The sequence below is a fragment of the Pelophylax lessonae genome (assembly GCF_965119305.1).
Source record: "Pelophylax lessonae genome assembly, chromosome: 4".
NCBI lineage: Eukaryota > Metazoa > Chordata > Amphibia > Anura > Ranidae > Pelophylax > Pelophylax lessonae.
Window position 1 is genome coordinate 164,943,198 of NC_138771.1, and position 22,441 is coordinate 164,965,638.

At 44.4% G+C, this 22,441-nt stretch overlaps 1 protein-coding gene across 1 annotated transcript in view; it reads left to right on the plus strand.

Moving 5' to 3' along the window:
* The window catches only part of LOC309552573 (uncharacterized protein), a gene marked incomplete at both ends in the record, with an annotated part of 487,483 nt that overhangs the window by 335,535 nt on the left and 129,507 nt on the right, over positions 1–22,441 (plus strand). Inside the window, one exon of the mRNA XM_082253522.1 lies at positions 12,741–12,794. Within this exon, the coding sequence (XP_082109648.1) occupies positions 12,741–12,794 (54 nt within the window). The remainder of the gene's footprint in view (positions 1–12,740; positions 12,795–22,441) is intronic.

Here is a 22,441-nt window from a genome sequence, read left to right on the forward strand (position 1 = left end):
AACTGCAACTCAATTTCCAACATTTGTATCGTGTTTTTTCTCGATTTTTGGTTGATATTCTGTCTTTATCATTTAAAATACACCTATGATAAAAATTATAGACCCTTCATTTCTTTGTAAGTGGGGAAACTTACTTATTACTTATTTTCCCCACTGTATATATACAGTATCTCACAAGTACACCCTTCACATTTTTGTAATAATTTTATGATATTCAGTGACAACACTGAAGAAATTACACTTTGCTACAATGTAAAGTAGTGTGAGTGTACAGCTTGTATAACAGTGAAAATTTGCTGTCCCCTCAAAATAACCCGAAAAAACAGGCATTAATGTCTAAACCGCTGGCAACAAAAGTGAGTACACCCCTAAGTGAAAATGTCCAAATTGTGCCCAAAGTTTCAATATTTTTTGTGGCCACCAATATTTTCCAGCACTGCCTTAACCCTCTTGGGCATGGAGTTCACCAGAGCTTCACAGGTTGCCACTGGAGTCCTCTTCCACTCCTCCATGGTGACATCACGGAGCTGGTGGATGTTAGAGACCTTGCGCTTCTCCACCTTCTGTTTGAGGATGCCCCAAAGATGTTCAATAGGGTTTAGGTCTGAAGACATGCTTGGCCAGTCCATCACATTTACCCTCAGCTTCTTTACCAAGGCAGTGGTATGGAGGCCATGGAGGTGTGTTTGGGGTCATTATCATGTTGGAACACTGCCCTGCGGCCCAGTCTCTGAAGGGAGGGGATCATACTCTGCTTCTGTATGTCACAGTACATGTTGGCATTCATGGTTCTCTCAATGAACTGTAGCTCCCATACAGCCCCAGGCCATGACACTCCCACAACCATGCTTGACTGTAGGCAAGACACACTTGTCTTTGTAGTCCTCCCCTGGTTGCCGACACACATGCTTGGCACCATCTGAACCAAATAGGTTTATCTTGGTCTCAGCAGACCACAGGACATGGTTCCAGTAATCCATGTCCTTGGTCTGCTTGTCTTCAGAAAACTGTTTGTGGGCTTTCTTGTGCATCATCTTTAGAAGAGGCTTCCTTCTGGGATGACAGCCATGCAGACCAATTTGATGCAATATGTGCGGCGTATGGCCTGAGCACTGACAAGTTGACCCCCACCCATTCAACCTCTGAAGCATTGCTGGCAGCACTCATATTTCTATTTCCCAAAGACAACCTCTGGATATGTCGCTGAGCACGCACACTCATATCTGTCCGACTGTCCCCTAATCTATCCATCTTTAGACGATCCCTGAAAACCCTTCTCTTTAAAGAAGCCTACCCGGCTACTACCTAATAACGCTGTTTCACTTGCTCCATCAGCTCATCCCCCACAGCTATTGCCGTTTGTATCAATTGACCCTCCCTTTTAGATTGTAAGCTCTAACGGGCAGGGCCCTCTGATTCCTCTTGTTCCAAATTGTAGTGTAACTGTAATGTCTGCCTTCATTTTGTTAAGCGCTGCGCAAACTGTTGGCGCTATATAAATCCTGAATAATAATAATAATAATAATAATAATTCCATGGTCGACCATAGCGAGGCCTGTTCTGAGTTGAACCTGTCCTGTTAAACTGCTGTACGGTCTTGGCCACCATGCTGCAGCTCAGTTTCAGGGTCTTGGCAATCTTCTTATAGCCAAGGCCATCTTTATGTAAAGCAACAATTATTTTTTTTCCCAGATCCTCAGAGAGTTCTTTGCCATGAGGTGCCATGTTGAACTTCCAGTGATCAGTATGAGAGAGTGAGAGTAATAATACCAAATTTAACACACCTACTCACCATCCACACCTGAGACATTGTAACCCTAAGAAGTCACATGACACTGAGCAGGGAAAATGGCTAATTTGGCCCAATTTGGACATTTTCACTTAGAGGCGTACTCACTTTTGTTGCCAGTGGTTTAGACAATAATGGCTGTGTGTTGAGTTATTTTGAGGGGACAGCAAATTTACACTGTTTTACAAGCTGTACACTCACTAATTTACATTGTAGCAAATTGTTATTTCCTCAGTTTTGTCACATGAAAAGATATAATAAAATATTTACAAAAATGTGAGGGGTGTACTCACTTTTGTGAGATACTGTATACACAGTTCTGCACAAAAGTTTTGGGCAGGTGTGAAGAAATGCTGTAAAGTAACAATGCTTTCAAAAATATATATTTCAATTGTTTATTTTTATCAATTTACAAAATGCAAAGTGAGCGAACAGATGAGAAATCTAAATCAAATCAATATTTGGCGTCACTACTAGTGTTGAGCGAACACGGACTGTATTATTCGTGTTCGTACCGAATAATTGGATTTTTTGTACCCGAACACGAACACGGACACGGACACTTTACTGTATGTTCGGGTAAAAATCCGTGTTCGGTCGTTTTATTTCCGGGTTTTGCATGCTTTGGCGCTCTTTTCATGGCGGGCTTTCAACAGCCAATCAACAATCGTTTAACTGGTGTGCCTTAAGCCATCCCAGCCATGCCTGCAAATGTCTCAGTAGCTGTGATTGGCCGTCTGAAGCATGTGACCAAGTCTTTATAAGTTCCAGGCAGCCGCAGCGTCTTCATTCTGCTGCTTAGATCAGGGACAGAGCACACATCAACGCGCTGGCTGCTGATTAGGGAAAGACAGGCAGGAAAAAACCATTTGTGTCCGGATAGAATTGAGGGACAGGTCGGAGTGTTTAGGCAGGGCGAGTTGTAGGCATTTTAGGGATAGAGTCTGCTGAATTATAGGGTCAGTGTCTTCTACAAAGTACAATCGATATTGCTGTGTGGGGGGTGGGGTGACTCTGCACTCAATCCTGATCTACGATCTCTTCTCAATCCTGTTAGGAAGAGGCTGCTGCTGCTGAATTTTAGGGAAACTGTGTTCTACAAACTACAATCGATATTGCTGTGTGGTGTGGGATAGGAGATAGGCAGGTGTCAGTGATCCACATCCATTTTTCTGTGTGTGAGCTGCAGTGAACACAATCTTTTTGGGCTGCAGTGAACACAATCTTTTTGGGGTGCAGTGAACAACGTCCTTTTTGGGGTGCAGTGAACAAAATCTTTTTGGGGTGCAGTGAACAAAATCATTTTTGGGGTGCAGTGAACAACATCCTTTTTGGGGTGCAGTGAACACAATCTTTTTGGGGTGCAGTGAACAAAATCCTTTGTGGGTTGCAGTGAACACAATCTTTGTGGGGTGCAGTGAACACAATCTTTTTGGGGTGCAGTGAACAACATCCTTTTTGGGGTGCAGTGAACACAATCTTTGAGGGGTGCAGTGAACACAATCTTTTTGGGGTGCAGTGAACAAAATCCTTTTTGGGGTGCAGTGAACACAATCTTTGTGGGGTGCAGTGAACACAATCTTTTTGGGGTGCAGTGAACAAAATCCTTTTTGGGGTGCAGTGAACAACATCCTTTTTGGGGTGCAGTGAACAAAATCCTTTTTGGGGTGCAGTGAACACAATCTTTTTGGGGTGCAGTGAACAAAATCCTTTGTGGGGTGCAGTGAACACAATCTTTGTGGGGTGCAGTGAACACAATCTTTGTGGGGTACAGTGAACAGAATCTTTGTGGGGTGCAGTGAACACAATCTTTGGGGGGTACAGTGAACACAATCTTTTTGGGGTGCAGTGAACAAAATCCTTTGTGGGGTGCAGTGAACACAATCTTTGGGGGGTACAGTGAACACAATCTTTTTGGGGTGCAGTGAACAAAATCCTTTGTGGGGTGCAGTGAACACAATCTTTGTGGGGTGCAGTGAACACAACCTTTTTGGGGTGCAGTGAACAACATCCTTTTTGGGGTGCAGTGAACACAATCTTTTTGGGGTGCAGTTAACAAAATCCTTTGTGGGGTGCAGTGAACACAATCTTTGTGGGGTACAGTGAACAGAATCTTTGTGGGGTGCAGTGAACACAATCTTTGGGGGGTACAGTGAACACAATCTTTTTGGGGTGCAGTGAACAAAATCCTTTGTGGGGTGCAGTGAACACAATCTTTGGGGGGTACAGTGAACACAATCTTTTTGGGGTGCAGTGAACAAAATCCTTTGTGGGGTGCAGTGAACACAATCTTTGTGGGGTGCAGTGAACACAATCTTTTTGGGGTGCAGTGAACAAAATCCTTTTTGGGGTGCAGTGAACAACATCCTTTTTGGGGTGCAGTAAACACAATCTTTTTGGGGTGCAGTGAACAAAATCCTTTGTGGGGTGCAGTGAACACAATCTTTGTGGGGTACAGGGAACAGAATCTTTGTGGGGTGCAGTGAACACAATCTTTGGGGGGTACAGTGAACACAATCTTTTTGGGGTGCAGTGAACAAAATCCTTTTAGGGTGCAGTGAACACAATCTTTGTGGGGTGCAGTGAACAAAATCCTTTTTGAGGTGCAGTGAACACAATCTTTGTGGGGTGCAGTGAACACAATCTTTGTGGGGTACAGTGAACACAATCTCATACTTCTGAAGATTTGAGGGTGCTGCCTGTTCCATACTCCTCCTCCTACTGCTCAACCATCCTTTTAGGGGTACAAACAATAGTAATTGGGGCCTAGTGTGGTGGTGTACGTGTGAGATACATACACTTTCTTTTTGATCATATTTTCTATTCCGCTATTCAATTAAATCCTTTGGGGATCAATTAAATTGCGTGATAGTCTGTGTCGGTACGTGTGAGATCCACCTTTCCAAGTTTTTGGGGTTCATCTCATACTTCTGAAGATTTGAGGGTGCTGCCTGTTCCATACTCCTCCTCCTACTGCTCAACCATCCTTTTAGGGGTACAAACAATAGTAATTGGGGCCTAGTGTGGTGGTGTACGTGTGAGATACATACACTTTCTTTTTGATCATATTTTCTATTCCGCTATTCAATTAAAACCTTTGGGGATCAATTAAATTGCGTGATAGTCTGTGTCGGTACGTGTGAGATCCACCTTTCCAAGTTTTTGGGGTTCATCTCATACTTCTGAAGATTTGAGGGTGCTTCCTGTTCCATACTCCTCCTCCTACTCCTCAACCATCCTTTCAGGGGTACAAACAATAGTAATTGGGGCCTAGTGTGGTGGTGTACGTGTGAGATACATACACTTTCTTTTTGATCATATTTTCTATTCCGCTATTCAATTAAAACCTTTGGGGATCAATTAAATTGCGTGATAGTCTGTGTCGGTACGTGTGAGTTCCACCTTTCCAAGTTTTTGGGGTTCATCTCATACTTCTGAAGATTTGAGGGTGCTGCCTGTTCCATACTCCTCCTCCTACTCCTCAACCATCCTTTTAGGGGTACAAACAATAGTAATTGGGGCCTAGTGTGGTGGTGTACGTGTGAGATACATACACTTTCTTTTTGATCATATTTTCTATTCCGCTATTCAATTAAAACCTTTGGGGATCAATTAAATTGCGTGATAGTCTGTGTCGGTACGTGTGAGATCCACCTTTCCAAGTTTTTGGGGTTCATCTCATACTTCTGAAGATTTGAGGGTGCTTCCTGTTCCATACTCCTCCTCCTACTGCTCAACCATCCTTTTAGGGGTACAAACAATAGTAATTGGGGCCTAGTGTGGTGGTGTACGTGTGAGATACATACACTTTCTTTTTGATCATATTTTCTATTCCGCTATTCAATTAAATCCTTTGGGGATCAATTAAATTGCGTGATAGTCTGTGTCGGTACGTGTGAGATCCACCTTTCCAAGTTTTTGGGGTTCATCTCATACTTCTGAAGATTTGAGGGTGCTGTCTGTTCCATACTCCTCCTACTCCTCATCCATCCTTTTAGGGGTACAAACAATAGTAATTGGGGCCTAGTGTGGTTTTGTACGTGCAAGATACATACACGATTTTTTGGATCATATTTCCTATTCCGCTATTCAATAAAAACCTTTCTAGGGCAAGATCTTAAATTACAGAAATATGAGGAGACCGTCAAATAAGGGCCGTGGCCTGGGTCGTGGTGCTGCTGGTAGAGCTCCTGTTGCAAGGAGAGGACGTGGTCGATCTGTGCCAGCTACACGCACAAGTGAAACACCTTCCTCAAGTGTGAGTAGGCGACAGAACCTGCATCAGTATTTGGTAGGGCATCATACGCCCCTAGAAGTGATGAGGCCAGAACAAGTGGAGGCGATAGTAGATTGGTTTGCTGCTGACAGTGCCTCCAGTTCCTTCACATTGTCTCCCACCCAGTCTACTGCAGAAAGGTCACAGTTGGCACCTGCAGGCGATGTCCAACCGTCTTTCACCTCACCCCCTTGCAAATCAGGCAAGCAGTCTGAGCCCCAAGCCATACAGCAGTCTCTTCTTCTTTTTGATGACTCTGTCAGCAGGGTTTCCCAGGGCCATCCACCTAGCCCTGCCCCAGAAGTGGAAGAGATTGAGTGCAGCGATGCCCAACCACTTATTTCTCAAGATGAGTACATGCAAGGATCATCGCAGCACGTCTCCGATGATGACGAAACGCAGGTGCCAACTGCTGCGGCGTTCAGCATTGTGGAGACCGACAAGGAGGGCAGGGGTGAAGACTGGGTGGAAGATGATGTGGAGGACGATGAGGTCCTCGACCCCACATGGAATGAACGTCATGCAGGTGACCTGAGTAGTTTGGAGGAAGAGGCGGTGGTCGCACAGAGCCACCAGCACAGCAGAAGAGGGAGCAGGGTGCAGAAGCGGAGCGGCCGTGCCCTAGACACTACGCCCGCTACTGCCCAACGCAGCAAGGGAACGAGCGCACCAAAGTCAGCTCAAAGGAGTTCTCTAGCGTGGAAGTTCTTTAGAAAATGTGCTGATGACAGGACACGAGTGGTTTGCACCCTGTGCAATCAGAGCTTGAAGCGAGGCATAAACCTTCTCAACCTGAGCACAACCTGCATGATCAGGCATCTAAGTGCAAAGCACGAGCTGCAGTGGAGTACACACCTTCAAAACCAAGAAACGTCTCTGGCTCATCCTGCTTCCTCTTCTGCTGCAGTCTCGGCCGCTCCAGCCACATCTGTAGTGATACCGGCACCTGCCACCCCGCAAACAGACGATCTGTCAGCAACACCACCACCTGGGTCACCAACAACCATCTCCACAATGTCCCGTGGAAGCGTTCAGCTTTCCATCTCCCAAACACTTGAGAGGAAGAGGAAGTACCCCCCTACCCACCCGCGATCCCTGGCCCTGAATGCCAGCATTTCAAAATTATTGGCCTTTGAAATGCTGTCATTCCGTCTGGTGGAGACGCACAGTTTTAAAAACCTTATGTCGGAGGCTGTCCCATAGTACGTCGTGCCCAGCCGCCACTACTTTTCCAGGCAAGCCATCCCTTCCCTGCACAACCAAGTGGGGGAAAAAATCAGGTGTGCACTGCGCAACGCCATCTGTGCCAAGGTCCACCTAACTACCGATACGTGGACCAGTAAGCACGGTCAGGGGCGTTATATCTCCCTAACGGCACACTGGGTAAATGCAGTGGCGGATGGGCCTGAGGCAGATAGCAATTTGGCGCATGTCCTTCCACCACCGAGGATTGCAGGGCGCTTCAGTTTGCCTCCTGTTCCTAACTTCTCCTACTCCGCTTCCTCATCCTCTACCGCCTCCTCATCCGGACAGCGTAACACCTTCACCACCAACTTCAGCACGGCCAGGGGTAAACGACAGCAGGCAGTTTTACAACTTGCCTGTTTGGGGGACAAACCACACACCGCGCAGGAGTTGTGGAGGAGCATGGAACAGCAGACAAATGAGTGGTTGCTGCCAGCGAGCCTCAAGCCCGGCCTGGTGGTGTGCGATAACGGGCGAAATCTCATAGCAGCTCTGGGCCTAGCCGGTTTGACGCACATCCCTTGCCTGGCGCATGTGCTGAATTTGGTGGTGCAGAGGTTCCTTAAAAACTACCACGATATGTCAGAGCTGCTGCAGAAAGTGCGGGCCGTTTGTGCGCACTTTCGGCGTTCTCACCCTGCTGCTGCTCGTCTGGCAGCGCTGCAGCGTAACTTCGGCCTTCCCGCTCACCGCCTCATATGTGACGTGCCCACAAGGTGGAACTCCACCTTGCACATGCTGGAAAGACTGTGCGAGCAGCAGCAGGCCATAGTGGAGTTTCAGCTGCAGCACGCACACGTGAGTCGCTCTGCGGAACAGCACCACTTCACCACCAATAACTGGGCCTCCATGCGAGACCTGTGTGCCTTGTTGCGCTGTTTTGAGTACTCCACCAACATGGCCAGTGGCAATGACGCCGTTCTCAGCTTAACTATCCCACTTCTATGCCTCCTTGAAAAAACAATTCGGGCGATGATGGAAGAGGATGTGGCACAGGATGAGGAGGAGGAGGAGGATGAAGAGGTAACATTTCCAAGGCTTTCAGGGCAGTCATTCGCAAGGGGCTCCGAGGGTGGGTTCCTGCACACACAAACGCCAGGGACACAATTGTCCAGCAGGGGCACAGTTCTGGAGGATGAGGAGGATGAGGAGGAGGAGGAGCTGGAGGAGGAGATGGAACCATGTTCACAGCAGGGTGGCACCCAGGCCAGCTCATGGCCATCACTGGTGCGTGGCTGGGGGGATACAGAGGACACGGACGATACACCTCCCACAGAGGACAGCCTTTCGTTGCCTCTGGGCAGCCTGGCACACATGAGCGATTACATGCTGCAGTGTCTCCACAACGACCGCCGAGTTGCCCACATTCTAACTTGTGCTGATTACTGGGTGGCCACGCTGCTGGATCCCCGTTACAAGGACAACGTACCGTCCATAATTCACTCACTGGAGCGCGATCGCAAGATGCGCGAGTACAAGCGCACGCTGGTAGACGCCATGCTGCTGGCATTCCCATCTGACAGCGGGGCCGCAGTGGAAGCACAAGGCAGAGGAGGAGGAGGAGGAGGAGGAGGTCGCCAACGCAACCAGGGCACCGCCAGCACCTCAGAAGGCAGGGTTAGCATGGCCGAAATGTGGAAAAGCTTTGTCAGCACGCCACAACAAACAGCAGCACCAGCAGCTCAGATGGAACGTCTTAGCAGGAGGCAGCATTTTACCAACATGGTGGAGCAGTATGTGTGCACACGCCTACATGTAGTGAATGAGGGGTCTGCCCCCTTCAACTTCTGGGTCTCCAAATTGGGCACATGGCCTGAGCTTGCCCTTTACGCCTTGGAGGTGCTGGCGTGCCCTGCAGCCAGTGTATTATCTGAACGGGTATTTAGCACGGCTGGGGGCGTTATAACAGATAAGCGCAGCCGCCTGTCCAGAGACAATGTGGACAAGCTCACGTTCATTAAAATGAACCAGGCATGGATCCCACGGGACTTTTCCGTACCTTGTGCAGAATAGCAATGGATACCGACCTTACCCACCCATTGTTCCATTTTTGCTCTTTCTCACTCTTTTGGGGTGTACCCTCATTTAAAATTTGTGAAAAGAAGCAGTGTTGGCTACCTCGTCCTCCTCCTCAGGGCCAGATTAACGTAGGGGCTATTGGAGCTGCAGCTCCAGGCCCCTACCTTTTATATAGGCCCCGGGTTGGCCATATTCACTGTTACCGCTCTTCTGTCACTTGTAAACACAGAAGTCTGGCTTCTATGCTCGCTTCCCCAGGCAGCACCCTCAGAACCTCCCCACACAGCGCGAAGGCCGGACAAGGAGGGACAGTTGCCGATGCATGGATGTGTTTATGGGCTTCAGAGACAGCATCCCATGTTGAATTAGGCATGCATGGCTGCACCCTTCCTCCTCTGGGTGCATGGCAAGGCACGGCCCTTAAGGCCCTTCAAAATCCTCAGCACCAAGCCCATGATGCTCTTAATCCGGCCCTGGTCCTCCTCCACCGCCGCTTCCACCTACACCGCCCATAGGTGTGCGCAGCCTATTGCATTAAGGTGTGCACCCCAAAGTTGAAATACACATGCATGTGTTTGCCAGCAGGGAGAGTAATGTATCGGGGCCATGTACCTGTAGGCAAAGAGAAATAAAGCAGAGCAGGTCCGAGGGAGATCTTTCCCATCTCCTCACTGGCAATGCTATGTGCCCTAGGTGATTAGGGTGTGCCCAGGCACACCCGGCACACCCTGTGCGCATGCCTATGTCACCGCCACATCCACCACCACCTCAACCTCCCTCCTACTCCATATGGGCCTCGTCCTTCAGAGATGAAGAAGAACATTGTTTTATTTTTCTGTTTTTTTTTGTTGTTTTAAGTTATTTCCCTATCCACATTTGTTTGCAGAGCACTTGCCATGCTCTTAATTACGTTTTGCTGCCATTTGCAGCACTCTAGCCCTTTCCTTTGGTGTTTTAGAGCCATTTTAGTGCCTTAAAGTTCGGGTCCCCATTGACTTCAATGGGGTTCGGTGTCCGGGAAAAGTTCGGTAAAAGTCCGGGACACGGACCCGGACTTTTTTTTAAAGTTCGGCCGAACCCGTCGAACACGGACATCTAGGTGTCCGCTCAACCCTAGTCACTACCCTTTGGCTTCAAACCAGCATCAATTCTTCTAGGTACATTTGAACACAGTTTTTGAAGGACTTAACATCTTGGAGAACTAACCGCAGATCTTCTGTGGATGTAGGCTGCCTCAAATCTATCTGTCTCTTCATGTAATCCCAGACAAACTCGATGATGTTGAGATCAGGGCTCTGTAGTGGCTAAATCATCACTTCTAGGTCTCCTTGTTTCTTCTCTATGCTGAGGATATTTCATAATGGCATTGGCTGTAGGTTTGGGGTTTTTACAGCTTGCCCCTGCTGAACTGGCTTAGATTCGATCCATCCATGGCTGGCTAGGGATAAAGGTTTTGCAGATGCTAAGTGCAGGAAAAAATACTTTTTGTAATTATTGTAGTGCAAAATTGGTTTATAAAATCAGACATGTGTCTTCTTCAGAGCCTAATTTTTTTTTTTTTTTTTTTAGAACAAATGTAGTTTATCATTATTTTAGTTCACTTAATTTACTTGTCATATAATTTCATTTTTTATGTTGAGGGGCTCCTGGACTTGAAGTGCCCAAGGCCCACCAAGGTCTATATCCGGCTATATCCCTGATGGAATGGCATAATGGATAAGTATCTGCCCATATTGTTCATCATTAAAGTGGATGTAAACTCTCACATATACCCAGTGAGGTGAACAGCCTCAGATGATACACAGAGATGAAACAAATCGCCCTACATCATTTTTATTTGTATATCTGCTGTCTTCAGCTTTCTACACTGTTTACAAAGTGAAAATTGTGTTAGAAAACAATCTTTCTGTTTCAGCACTGGATGTGGAGTCTTGGCATACACTGTGTGACAACTGATTGGAGGATAGGCATCCCCCCCACACACCGACACATAGGCAAAGGAAGCAAGCTTTTATCTCCTGTGTTGGAGAACTTGTCAGAAGTTATCATGCTAATAACAGAGGAACCAAAAAGCATAACGACATGGGACTTAGGGCTTTGGAGAGAGATAAGTAAACACTACAGATGTATGTGCCCTGGTCAAATTTCATGAATGGGGTTTAAATTTACTTTAAGGAAATCATTGATTGGGCAACGTTTAGGACTGTAGATGCAGTGGTCAGCCAAGCAAACGTAATACTTCAGATGAAAAACACATCATGCTTAATTCCCTTTGACATCGGAAGATGTCCAGCAGTGCCATAAGCACAGAACTGGTGGAAACCAGTTGGACTCAGGTACACCCATCTACTGTTTAGAGAAATATGGCCAGATGTGGTCTTCATGGAAGAATTGTGGTCAAAAAGCCATACCTCCGATGTGGAAACAAGGCTAAACAACTCAACTATGCACGAAAACATAGGAACTGGGGTGCAAAAAAAAATGTCCGCAGGTGCTCTGGACTGATGAGTCAAAATGTGAAACATTTTGCTGTAGCAAGATAAAGTTTGTTCACTAAAGGGCTGGAGAGCAGTGCCATAATGAGTGCCTACAGGCAACAGTGAAGCATGGTGGAGGTTCTTCTTTTAATTAAGTTGGTGATTTTGTCAGGATCAATGGTATACTCAATGTTATGAAATGCAGGCAGATTCTTATCCCTCATGCCATACCATCAGGGAAGTGTGTGACTGGCTCCAAATTTATTCTGCAGTAGGACAATGACCCAAACATACAGCCAATGTCATTTAGAACTACCTTCGGTGTAAAAAAGAACAAGGAGTGCTGGAAGTGATGGTCTGGCCTCCACAGAGCCCTGATCTCAACATCATTGAGTCTGTCTGGGATTATATGAAGGGACAGAAAGATTTGAGGCAGCCTACATGCACAGAATATCTGTGGTTAGTTCTCCAAGATATTTGGAACAACCTTCCTGCTGGGTTCCTTCATAAATTGTGTGCACAAGTACTGAGTGTACCTAGAAGAATTGATGCTCGTTTGAAGCAAAAGGGTGGTCACACCAAATATTGATTTGATTTGGATTTCTCTTCTGTTCATTTACTTTCCATTTTGTTAATTGATAAAAACAAACTGAACTAATAAAATGAACAAGGCCACATCACAACCACCTTGCAACCGTGTGCAATGTGCAATGTTGCATCATGGTGGTGATGGTTGTTAAAGGTTAAAACAGGCACTAAGGAGGCAATGTATCACCTCCCAGCTGTCTACCAACTACCCTCTGAAAAGTTTTCCACCATGAAACGCTCTTCAGAAAGGCGTCAAGGGCTGCTCCAAATGTAAACTAGGCCATACACACATAGACACACAATGCCAGTTATGCACTACTAATATATATATTTCGTTTTATTCTAGGGAGAAAGGGGAGACCCTGGATTACTAGGAGACATTGGTCAGAAAGGAGAAAAGGTATTATCTATGACTGTTTTTTTTATCACATGTCAATGTAGTGTTTATTAAAAACAATGGCCTTATTCTGCAAAAATGGTACATATACTGCCACAAATTAGAATTTAGTCATATCATATATCCTGTGGCACACTCCCATATATATATATATATATATATATATATATATATATACCCTTGAAATACTTTAAAATTATAGACACAATCCTGAAGATCTTTGTCTGGGGTAAGACAAGACACAAGTTAGCTTGGCGAATACTTAAAAATCCCACAGATTTAGCAGGCACAGCTCTACCAGACTTCAGCTCATACTATCTAGCGTCCCAATTGTCTCAATTGTTTCATATAGCTAGCTCACTCCTTTTTCACTATAGGAAAATATGGCAACTCACCTCTTTTAAAATGGATATACCTACACATCACAAATTTTCCCCCATTTGGCACAATAAAACTCTTCCTGAATTCCTTACCGTGCCGGGTCCAGAGATTTAAGAAGAGAATCTTTTATCTCTCACATATATAGCTTTTAAAACTTTTGACATGCTAAAGGTAGAATTTAATCTCCCGAACCGCATGTTTTTCCGCTTTCTACAAATCCAACACGCCATCCAAATACAATTTCCAGACTCAGCAACCCACCCCCTTTGCAATCCTATTATGGAAGTCATTAGGAGTGGGGAGTCTCATAAATCAATATCTACATTCGACAACATGCTACACACCCCGTCATCCACAAAATTAGCGTATAATGTTAAAGTGAAGTGGGAAGGAGACCTGGGACAACTGGAGGATGAAGACTGGAGTAAGGCCTTAGACACATGTAAAATAGTTTCACCCAGACTGTCGGACAGACTAACTCAGGTATATATACTGCACCGTGCATATCTCACTCCTGTAAAACTAGCTAAATTTAAACAAGAACCTCCCCCGACATGTCCAATGTGCAAACAAACATTGGGTACATTCTTTCATCTGTTGTGGTCTTGCCATATATACGGGGGTTTTGGAGTCAAGTGATAGATTTCCTGCATGACGACATGGGGCCCCCCCCCGACTCAAGATCCAAAGCTCTGCCTACTTGGAATCCTCCCTGAAATTAACATGGATAAATATTTCAAGACATTCCTACATGAAACATTATTCCTGGCCAGAAAGACGATAGCCAAAGTGTGGATGCAACACCCCCCCCCCCCCCCCCCCAAAACCAACTGATTGAAAGACTGACGTGAATAATACCCTTCCTTATAAAAAAATTATATACACTCACAGAGGTATCCGTACAAAATACAATAAGATTTGGGACCGCTGGCTCAAAGAGTCTGCCACATGTGAATAATCTTGCAGCATACATCATCCCTCACATTTATCACTCTCCCATAACAAAGTAGTGTAATTTGTATATACATTGAAAGCTGTATACTGTTTTGTATTATTGTCTTGTTTTTTCATTGGATAAATAAAATTGTTTAACCAAAAAAAAAAGAATTTAGTCAGATCCAAGTATAATTGATGCTGTTTAGTTGTCGAGGGTTACTGCACCTAAGAGCTAGCACGTGGGCCCTATCAATACTTTTTCATATTAAAAAAAGCACAGGAAATTTAAATGTGCCTGTTGATGTGTCCTGATGTGTAAGATGTGCTAATATATCATGCACCATTATGCTTTCTGCAGCAAAACACATTAAGATGCATAAAAACATGTCTGTGAACTTCAACAGGCTTGTTTAAAAAATGTCCCGCCTGAGAGAAAATACCGCAAGATGCCTGTGGTTATCTTTTTATCTATTAGAAAATCCCCTTCTGTAACCCTTTCTGATTATGTTTTTCTTGAGTACTACGGCCTGACTTTTCTGACTGTATCCAATCAGATTGTCTCTGTGGCCAGTAAGTGCATTATCATTAGACATGGAGGTGGCAATTTACAGTCATAAAGTCAGGGTAAGTCTGGCTAAATAAAATAAAACTAAATCAGAAAGGGACATGGAAGTACCCTTTTCTGGCTAACTTACACAATAGCAAGCATACTGTGGTACCTGCTCCAAGGTACCAGGGACTTTTAAAAATGTAAAAAGCAGAACAGATTCATGATAAAAGGAAGTTTCCTTGTGTGTCCCTGTTGTCACCATTGTGAATTAGTAGAGTAAATGGAATGTAGTGTAGTTGTGTGTATGTTGTCTTTATTTATTGTAATTAGGGCTAAAAATAACATAATTAAATAATATGCGATGAAGTAAATATGAAATAATGAAATATTAATATTTCCTATTTTCAGCAAATGAAGCTCTAGGCTACTTTTCACATGCTCACAGATCAATTCTTAGCTGCTCTGTTAGAAAATCCCTCTTGATTATAGAGCTCAATAGCATAAGCTGAAATGTATATAGAAAAACGGAATTAGTGAATAATTTCCCAGCTCTATTCCAGCGGACTTTTAATTAGAATAGTTTGGAGTTTTAATTAGAATAAAATACATTTATAACAAAATAGACCCAAAACATTTGAGTTTCAATTGAAAAGTAAAGTACAGTGTTTGTATATATTAATGTATTTATTATTTTCACAAGTAAGCTTTAAAACTATAAAATCATTTTAATTGTACAATAGCTTCTGGTGCAATCAAGCCAATTCCCCATCTTTGCTTGGTTTTTATATGGTTATGCTGTGGTTAGTCTGCATATTGATCTACTATTCTGTACACATAACTAAACTGTCTAGAGGATGACCATCAACATTTTCCTTCTGGCTGCTATGGCTCTGTACGAAGTTTCAGTGTAGACAAAGAGAGCCATAAAGCGTGCCCTGCAAACAACATATCAGGAAAGCACCCTAAAAAATAAATGTATGTTGGAAAGCTGCGCTAACAAATGATATAGCAAATATAAGAACAGTGGGAATTTGAATACAGTCCAAGTTCATAAAAGAGTATCCAGGTCAAGTGTAATAGTTCAAGGAAGCCTCCAACAGACTCCGAGTAAAAGAAAGTCCACCACCAGAGAGCACTCGGTCAACCGTTGTGAAGCATGCATAAGGGGTATGCGCTTACCAAAAGGATACAGGTTTTAAGCATGGGTATACACCAAATATCCTCAAAGCCAGCTCCAGCGTAAGTCACCTCTCCCACCGAATGCAATCAGGGATAAAAACAGCACCAGCTATCTCGTCCTCATCAAAGCCAAGCAAACATATGCAAGAGAAGAGTGGGGCCACAATAGTGTAGATGGTATATACAGTTTAATAGAAAACAAATGGAATAACACTCACAATATGTCAAAGGATAAAAAGCGTTGAGCAGGATCACAGCCGCCGCCGCCCGACTTCCGGCCGCACAGTAGTGACGTCAGCACGTCTTCCCTACGATCGTTTCGTCAAAACTGACGTCTTCCAGGGGATGCGGGCAGCGCGCTGAGTCACCACTATTAGTACCGTCAGAGGCATACGCCCCTACCGGAAGTCGGGGAAGCAGGCAGCGCCATATTAGAACATGGAAAGGCATTTGCGGAGAGAGCATTCAAACAGCGGCTGCAGCTCCTGATCACATATGAAGCCGCCATAGCTGTCTCTAATATTAATGAAGCTCAATCACCATTCCTGGAAACTGATAAATATAAAACAACTAACAAGCAAAAACACAAAAAATAACATTAAAATCCAGCCGGAGTTGCCACCGCAGGGATCTGCTCTTGGATTGGATCTAAATTAATGAACTCAACCCGATATAGATAAAAACGGTGCAATGGCCACTAATATTAGCCAAATAACGGAATAGGCTATATAAAGGGTAAATGGGTAATAAGTCGCCCAATCCGAGCTAAAACTGGCCCAATCAGAAAGCAATAAGAATATATACTAAGCCCACCATATGTTATAGAATCGCAGCGGGTATAAATATTAAAAATACTTATAATATAAAAATATTATAAAAATATGAAAAAGAATATATAAAAACATGTAAAGGAAAAGGATTGAAATTTAGCCACAGAACCTGAACGGGTGCAACTCCCACCAGGAACAGGATAAATCCAGTCAATAAAAAAGGCTCAAAACATTCAAGATGAGAAATAAGTACATCAAGAACAAGTCAAGAGTTATCGATAAAAGCATTAATGTCTGTGTCTACATTTAAACCAAAAGGAGTAAAGCATTTGTTCCTGTAGATCCAGGACATTTCTAACTTGGAGAGACCCCTAACAAAGGGCTCTCCTCTCCAGTGAGGGACAAATTTGTCGATCCCCATGAAAATGGTACCCTGGGGATCCTTGTTGTGCTTTAGTCGGTAGTGCTTGGATACAGAATGCTTAGTAAACCCTTTACGGATATTGGCTAAATGTTCATTACATCTAATGTATAGGGGTCTTTTAGTCCTCCCTATATACTGCAAGCCACAAGGGCATTGCAACAGATAAACCACCCCTGTCGTGGAGCAAGAGATAAACGGCTTAATCTCGAAGGTGATACCTGTACTCGTAGACAGAAATTCCTTGATGTTCCTCTTTTTATTTTTATTAACTGAACAGGTCTGGCAATGGTTGCACCTGTAATAGCCAGTAAGCTGGCTAAAAAAGGTCGGCTTAGGTCCAGGGGGATTCAAAACATTGGGAGCCAGCTTGTCCCTTAGAGTAGGGGCCCCTCTGAAAATAACCCTGGGTTGCTCTGGTAGCACATCGGACAAAAGGCGATCACTTTTAAGAATATGCCAATGTCTCCGAATGATGTTTTTTATATTCTTGTGCTGTGTTGAAAAGGTAGTAACAAAGGGAGCACTAAAGGAGGTGCTCGTGGTCTTTGAACGGGCTACTGTGGAAAGCATATCAGATCGGTCCATCCTTCTAACTTCCTCAAATGTGTTCCTGAGGAAAGTACTATCATAGCCCTTATCCATGAATCTACTAGTGAGGATTTTGGCCTGATTCTCAAAATCAATCATATTAGTACAGTTCCTCTTAATTCTCATATATTGTCCCTTCGGAACAGCACGCAACCAGGGAGCATGGTGGCAGCTGTCCGTGGGAATATATGAGTTGCGATCAGTAATTTTAAAGTAAGTGTTGGTGACAAACTTGTCACCCGCACTCAAGATCGTTAAATCAAGGAAATTGATGGATTCTTGACTGGCCTCAAAACTCAAATTTATGCCTCTATCATTCTGGTTGAGTTCCACCATGAAGAGATCGATATCTGCTTTGGACCCATTCCAAAGGAGGAGGACGTCATCAATGTACCTGGCCCAGAGCATAATCTGGGGCCTCTCACAACCAAAGATGACGTCCTCCACCCACCCTAAAAAATAAATTTAAATAAATAAATCAGTTTATAAACTTCTAAACATACATAACAAAATAAATAACGCAGAATTTTGACTAAACATGTAAACTTTTGAAGCAAAAACTTAGGACATAGTTAGTCCTAATAAGACTTACTAAGTACATAGTAAGTCATCATACCCATGCCTTCTTTGAACCAGAATCTTGAGTACCGACATTCTTAGGGGGTATAAATAAAAGCTGCCCTGATTTCAGATGGAGACCTGTGTTAGTTGTCCTGTTACAATGTAAACAGATATTTTTATATATAGAGTAAGCACACCACATACCAAGATGTTTTTACAATTAGGTTGTATTTAGCATATATACACTCTTATAGAAAAGATACAAATATTACATTAGGCATAAGCCATATCACATCAGGCAAAATACAGCAAAGGTATTTGCTACACTTTTAATTTCAATCTATATAAGCGCAGAATGCATGCATATACATAGGAAGAGTGAGCACCTAATGTTCATAAATACATACAGTAATTCAGTACCCAAATAGAATAATGAGAAAAGGAGCAGAGCCGGGCTCTGTTTGGGTTCTTTGTGCAAACCATACCTTAGGCTACTGATTTACGAGGTGTTTCTAAAACGTTTGGCGAATGGTCTGATAGGGGCAAGTATGAGCGCATGCACATTGCTATCCAGAGACATGTCGAGAAGCGCCACCTAGCATGGATTAAACATGACCATCAGGGCAAACCTGCTGCGGGCAGTCAAACGTAGTCAATGTGAGAGGTAGGGTCACAGTGCAATGGATCAACGAGTGAACATTAAGTTCTGCTACAAATTGGGGAAAACAGCGACATAGTCAAGCAAAACCCCTGAAATGATTGAGCAAGTGCGAAAATTTCTGGCATGAGATCGTCAACTGACTCGATTAGATTGATGGTGGAGGAATTGGTCATTAGTAAGGACATGGTGCGCACCATCGTCCATGAAGATTTGGGTAATCAGAAGATCTGTTCCTGGTTTGTGCCGCACGAGCTGACAGACGAGCAGAAAGCTAAATGGATGGAAACCTCTGGGGATTTCCTAACTATGCCTGACCAGGATCCATCTTTTCTGTGAACCATCTTTACAGGGGAGGAGGCCTGTGCTACTAGTTCGATCTGGAAGCTAAGCGACAATTGACGTAATAGCATTTACCATCTTTCCCCAACCCAAAAAGAGATGCCTGCAAAAGTCCAAGGTCAAGACAATGTTGATTGTACTTTTTGCGGATGTGGCAACAATCCAAGAATGTGTAACAGTGGTTCTGCAATCGATTCCTAAAGAGGCTTTTGCTGACAGTTTCCAGAAGCATTATGAATGTTGCCAAAAATGTGTTGTGAAGCAAAGCAATTATTTTGAAGGCCAATAAAGGTAATTTGTTTGTATCTTCTGTTTTGTTTGTTTTCTGATACCATTCAACAAATTTTTAGAGACAACTCGTATAAATTCAACAGGCTAATATCAGGCAAGGAGTAAATACTGTAGATCCTCGGTGCCCAACCTGGGCCCAAGGGCCTCATGTGGCTCTTTAAAGTTATGATAAGGCCCTCAAGCGCCAGCAACATTAATATTGTGTTGAATGTTTTGTGCAGCGATCTAGGGGCTTCAGTTGTGGCCCCCTATACATAAGAGTTTGACTGCCATTGCTGTAGATGTAGTGTAATTTTCCTGTGGTAGGCAGTAAACTCAAGGAATTAGAAGACCCGTGGTGCTTGACTAGGTTTAATAAACAAATTGTAAATGCAGTGACACTTGGATTTTGCTTGTGTATCTTTACATTAGGGCCAGGGCCGGTGCTAGACTATTTTTACCAATTTTTTTTTTTGGGGGGGGGGGGGCGCAAACAGAAAAATGTAATAGGCATTGCTTTGCGGCAAAAAACACTGTAAAAATTGCGTGTCACAAAAGTGTGAAAGGGGCCTTCAGTAATCAAGGTATAGTGTGCCCCCTTCAATGCAGAGTGACCAGCGTGCCCCCTTTCAATGCAGAGAGACCAGCGTTCCCCCTTTCAATGCAGAGAGACCAGCGTGCCCCCTTTCAATGCAGAATGACCAGCGTGCCCCCTTTCAATGCAGAGTGACCAGCGTGCCCCCTTTCAATGCAGAGAGACCAGCGTGCCCCCTTTCAATGCAGAGAGACCAGCGTGCCCCCTTTCAATGCAGAATGACCAGCGTGCCCCCTTTCAATGCAGAGTGTCCAGCGTTCCCCCTTTAATGCAGAATGACCAGCATGCCCCCTTTCAATGCAGAGAGATCATTGTGCCCCCTTTCAATGCAGAGAGATCAGTGTGCCCCCTTTCAAAACAGAGAGATCAGTGTGCCCCCTTTCAATGCTGAGAGATCAGTGTGCCCCCTTTCAATGCTGAGAGATCAGTCTGCCCCCTTTCAATGCAGAGAGATCAGTGTGTCCCCATTCAATGCAGAGAGATCAGTGTGCCCCCCTTTTAATGCAGAGGGAGCAGCGTGCCGTGCCCCCCTCCCGAGACCAGTGCACTTACCTGCGGCGGCGGCTTCTCCTCAGTCCCACGTTGTCTCCTCGAGTCCTCCGCCTCCTCCTTGGCCAATGGCATGGTTTTGCCTTTTGGCCAATCAGGAAGCGGGTCTCCGACCCGTTTCCTGATTGGTCAGGAGGAGGATCCGTGTGACAATAGCGAATTTTCATTCGCTATTGTCACACAATGGGTGGGCTCGGGACGCACTGCTATTAGAGCCTCTGGCTCTAATCAGGTGACTCAGAAAAAAAAACCCCATTGAACTCCATGTGTCCGGCGCCCCGCATGTAGATTAGGGGGCCGGATGCATGGATAGGGGGGCAGTGCCCCTGCGCCCCCAATGCACCGGCCGCCACTGTTTTGTACCCTAGGCAAGTACTTGCAACCCCCCCAATAAATAAATAACCAAGCCTCATCATTTTTAAAAGCAGTAAGAAATAGGGCAACCTATTTATTTATTTTTTTTTATTGATTCCATTGTGTGCCATTATAACAAAATATTTGTGATGAACCTCTTCTGACCCTAGCAGTCATACAATGTCTCAGTCCCAGCCTAGCTCACACACATGTGGCATTGTACATACTGTACATGCCCACCATCACAGAAGCAGCAAAGCCAATGGTCACATAACTCCAGATTGCCTTTCTGGCTCTGACTTGTCACTGAACTTCCCTCCCTCCACCCCTGACAGCACACTCACCTTGTTCTTGATCTTTATGGATAGTCTACAGACGGGTATGGTGCCAACAGATTGGAAAAAAGCCAACGTGGTACCAATATTTAAAAAAGAGCATGATATATCCCAGGGAACTATAGGCTGGTTAGCCTAACATCAGTAGTCTGCAAAATTTTGGAGGGGATGCTAAGGGACTATATACAAGACTTTAGTAATAAAAATGGTATTATTAGTAACCAGCATAGATTCATAAAAAATAGTTCTTGCCAGATCAATCTATTAACCTTCTATGAAGAAATTTGTTGCGATCTAGATAAAGGAAGGCCTGTAGATGTGGTGTATCTGGACTTTGCAAAGGCATTTGATACAGTTCCCCACAAACTTTTACTGTATAAACTAAGATACGTAGGTATGGACCATAGGGTGAGTACTTGGATTGAGAACTGGCTCCAGGGCCGAGTCCAGAGGATGGTGATAAATGGGGAGTACTCGGATTGGGCAGGTGGGGAAAGTGGGGTCCCCAAAGGATCTGTCCTAGGACTAATCCTGTTAAATTAATTTATAAACGACCTAGAGGGGATATGCAGCACAATCTCGGTATTTGCGGATGATACAAAGCTAAGCAGGCCAATATCATCTACACATGACGTTGTAACCTTACAAGCAGACCTGAATAAAATAATGGGGTGGGCAACTACATGGCAGATAAGGTTTCATGTTGAAAAATGTAAGGTAATGCACTTGGGTGTCAGAAATGCGAACGCAAGTTATTCGCTAGGAGGGGAACCTCTGGGTGAAACTAAGATGGAAAAGGACCTGGGGGTCCTAGAGGATAACAGGCTTGGCAGTGGCATGCAATGCCAAGCAGCTGCAAGCAAAGCCAAAAGAATACTAGCATGTATAAAAAAAGGGAATTCACTCCAGAAATAAAGAGATTATTCTCCTACTTTATAAGACTCTGGTCCGGCCACATCTTGAATATGCCGTCCAGTTCTGGGCGTCGGTCCTCAGAAGGGATGTGCTGGAACTGGAGAGAGTCCAGAGAAGGGCAACAAAGATAATTAGGGGAATACATGTACAAATACTGTACTGGCGGTGACCATAGCATAAGGAACAAAATTTTCAGAGAAAGGGAATACAATAAGACACGGGGCCACTCACTAAAACTAGAAG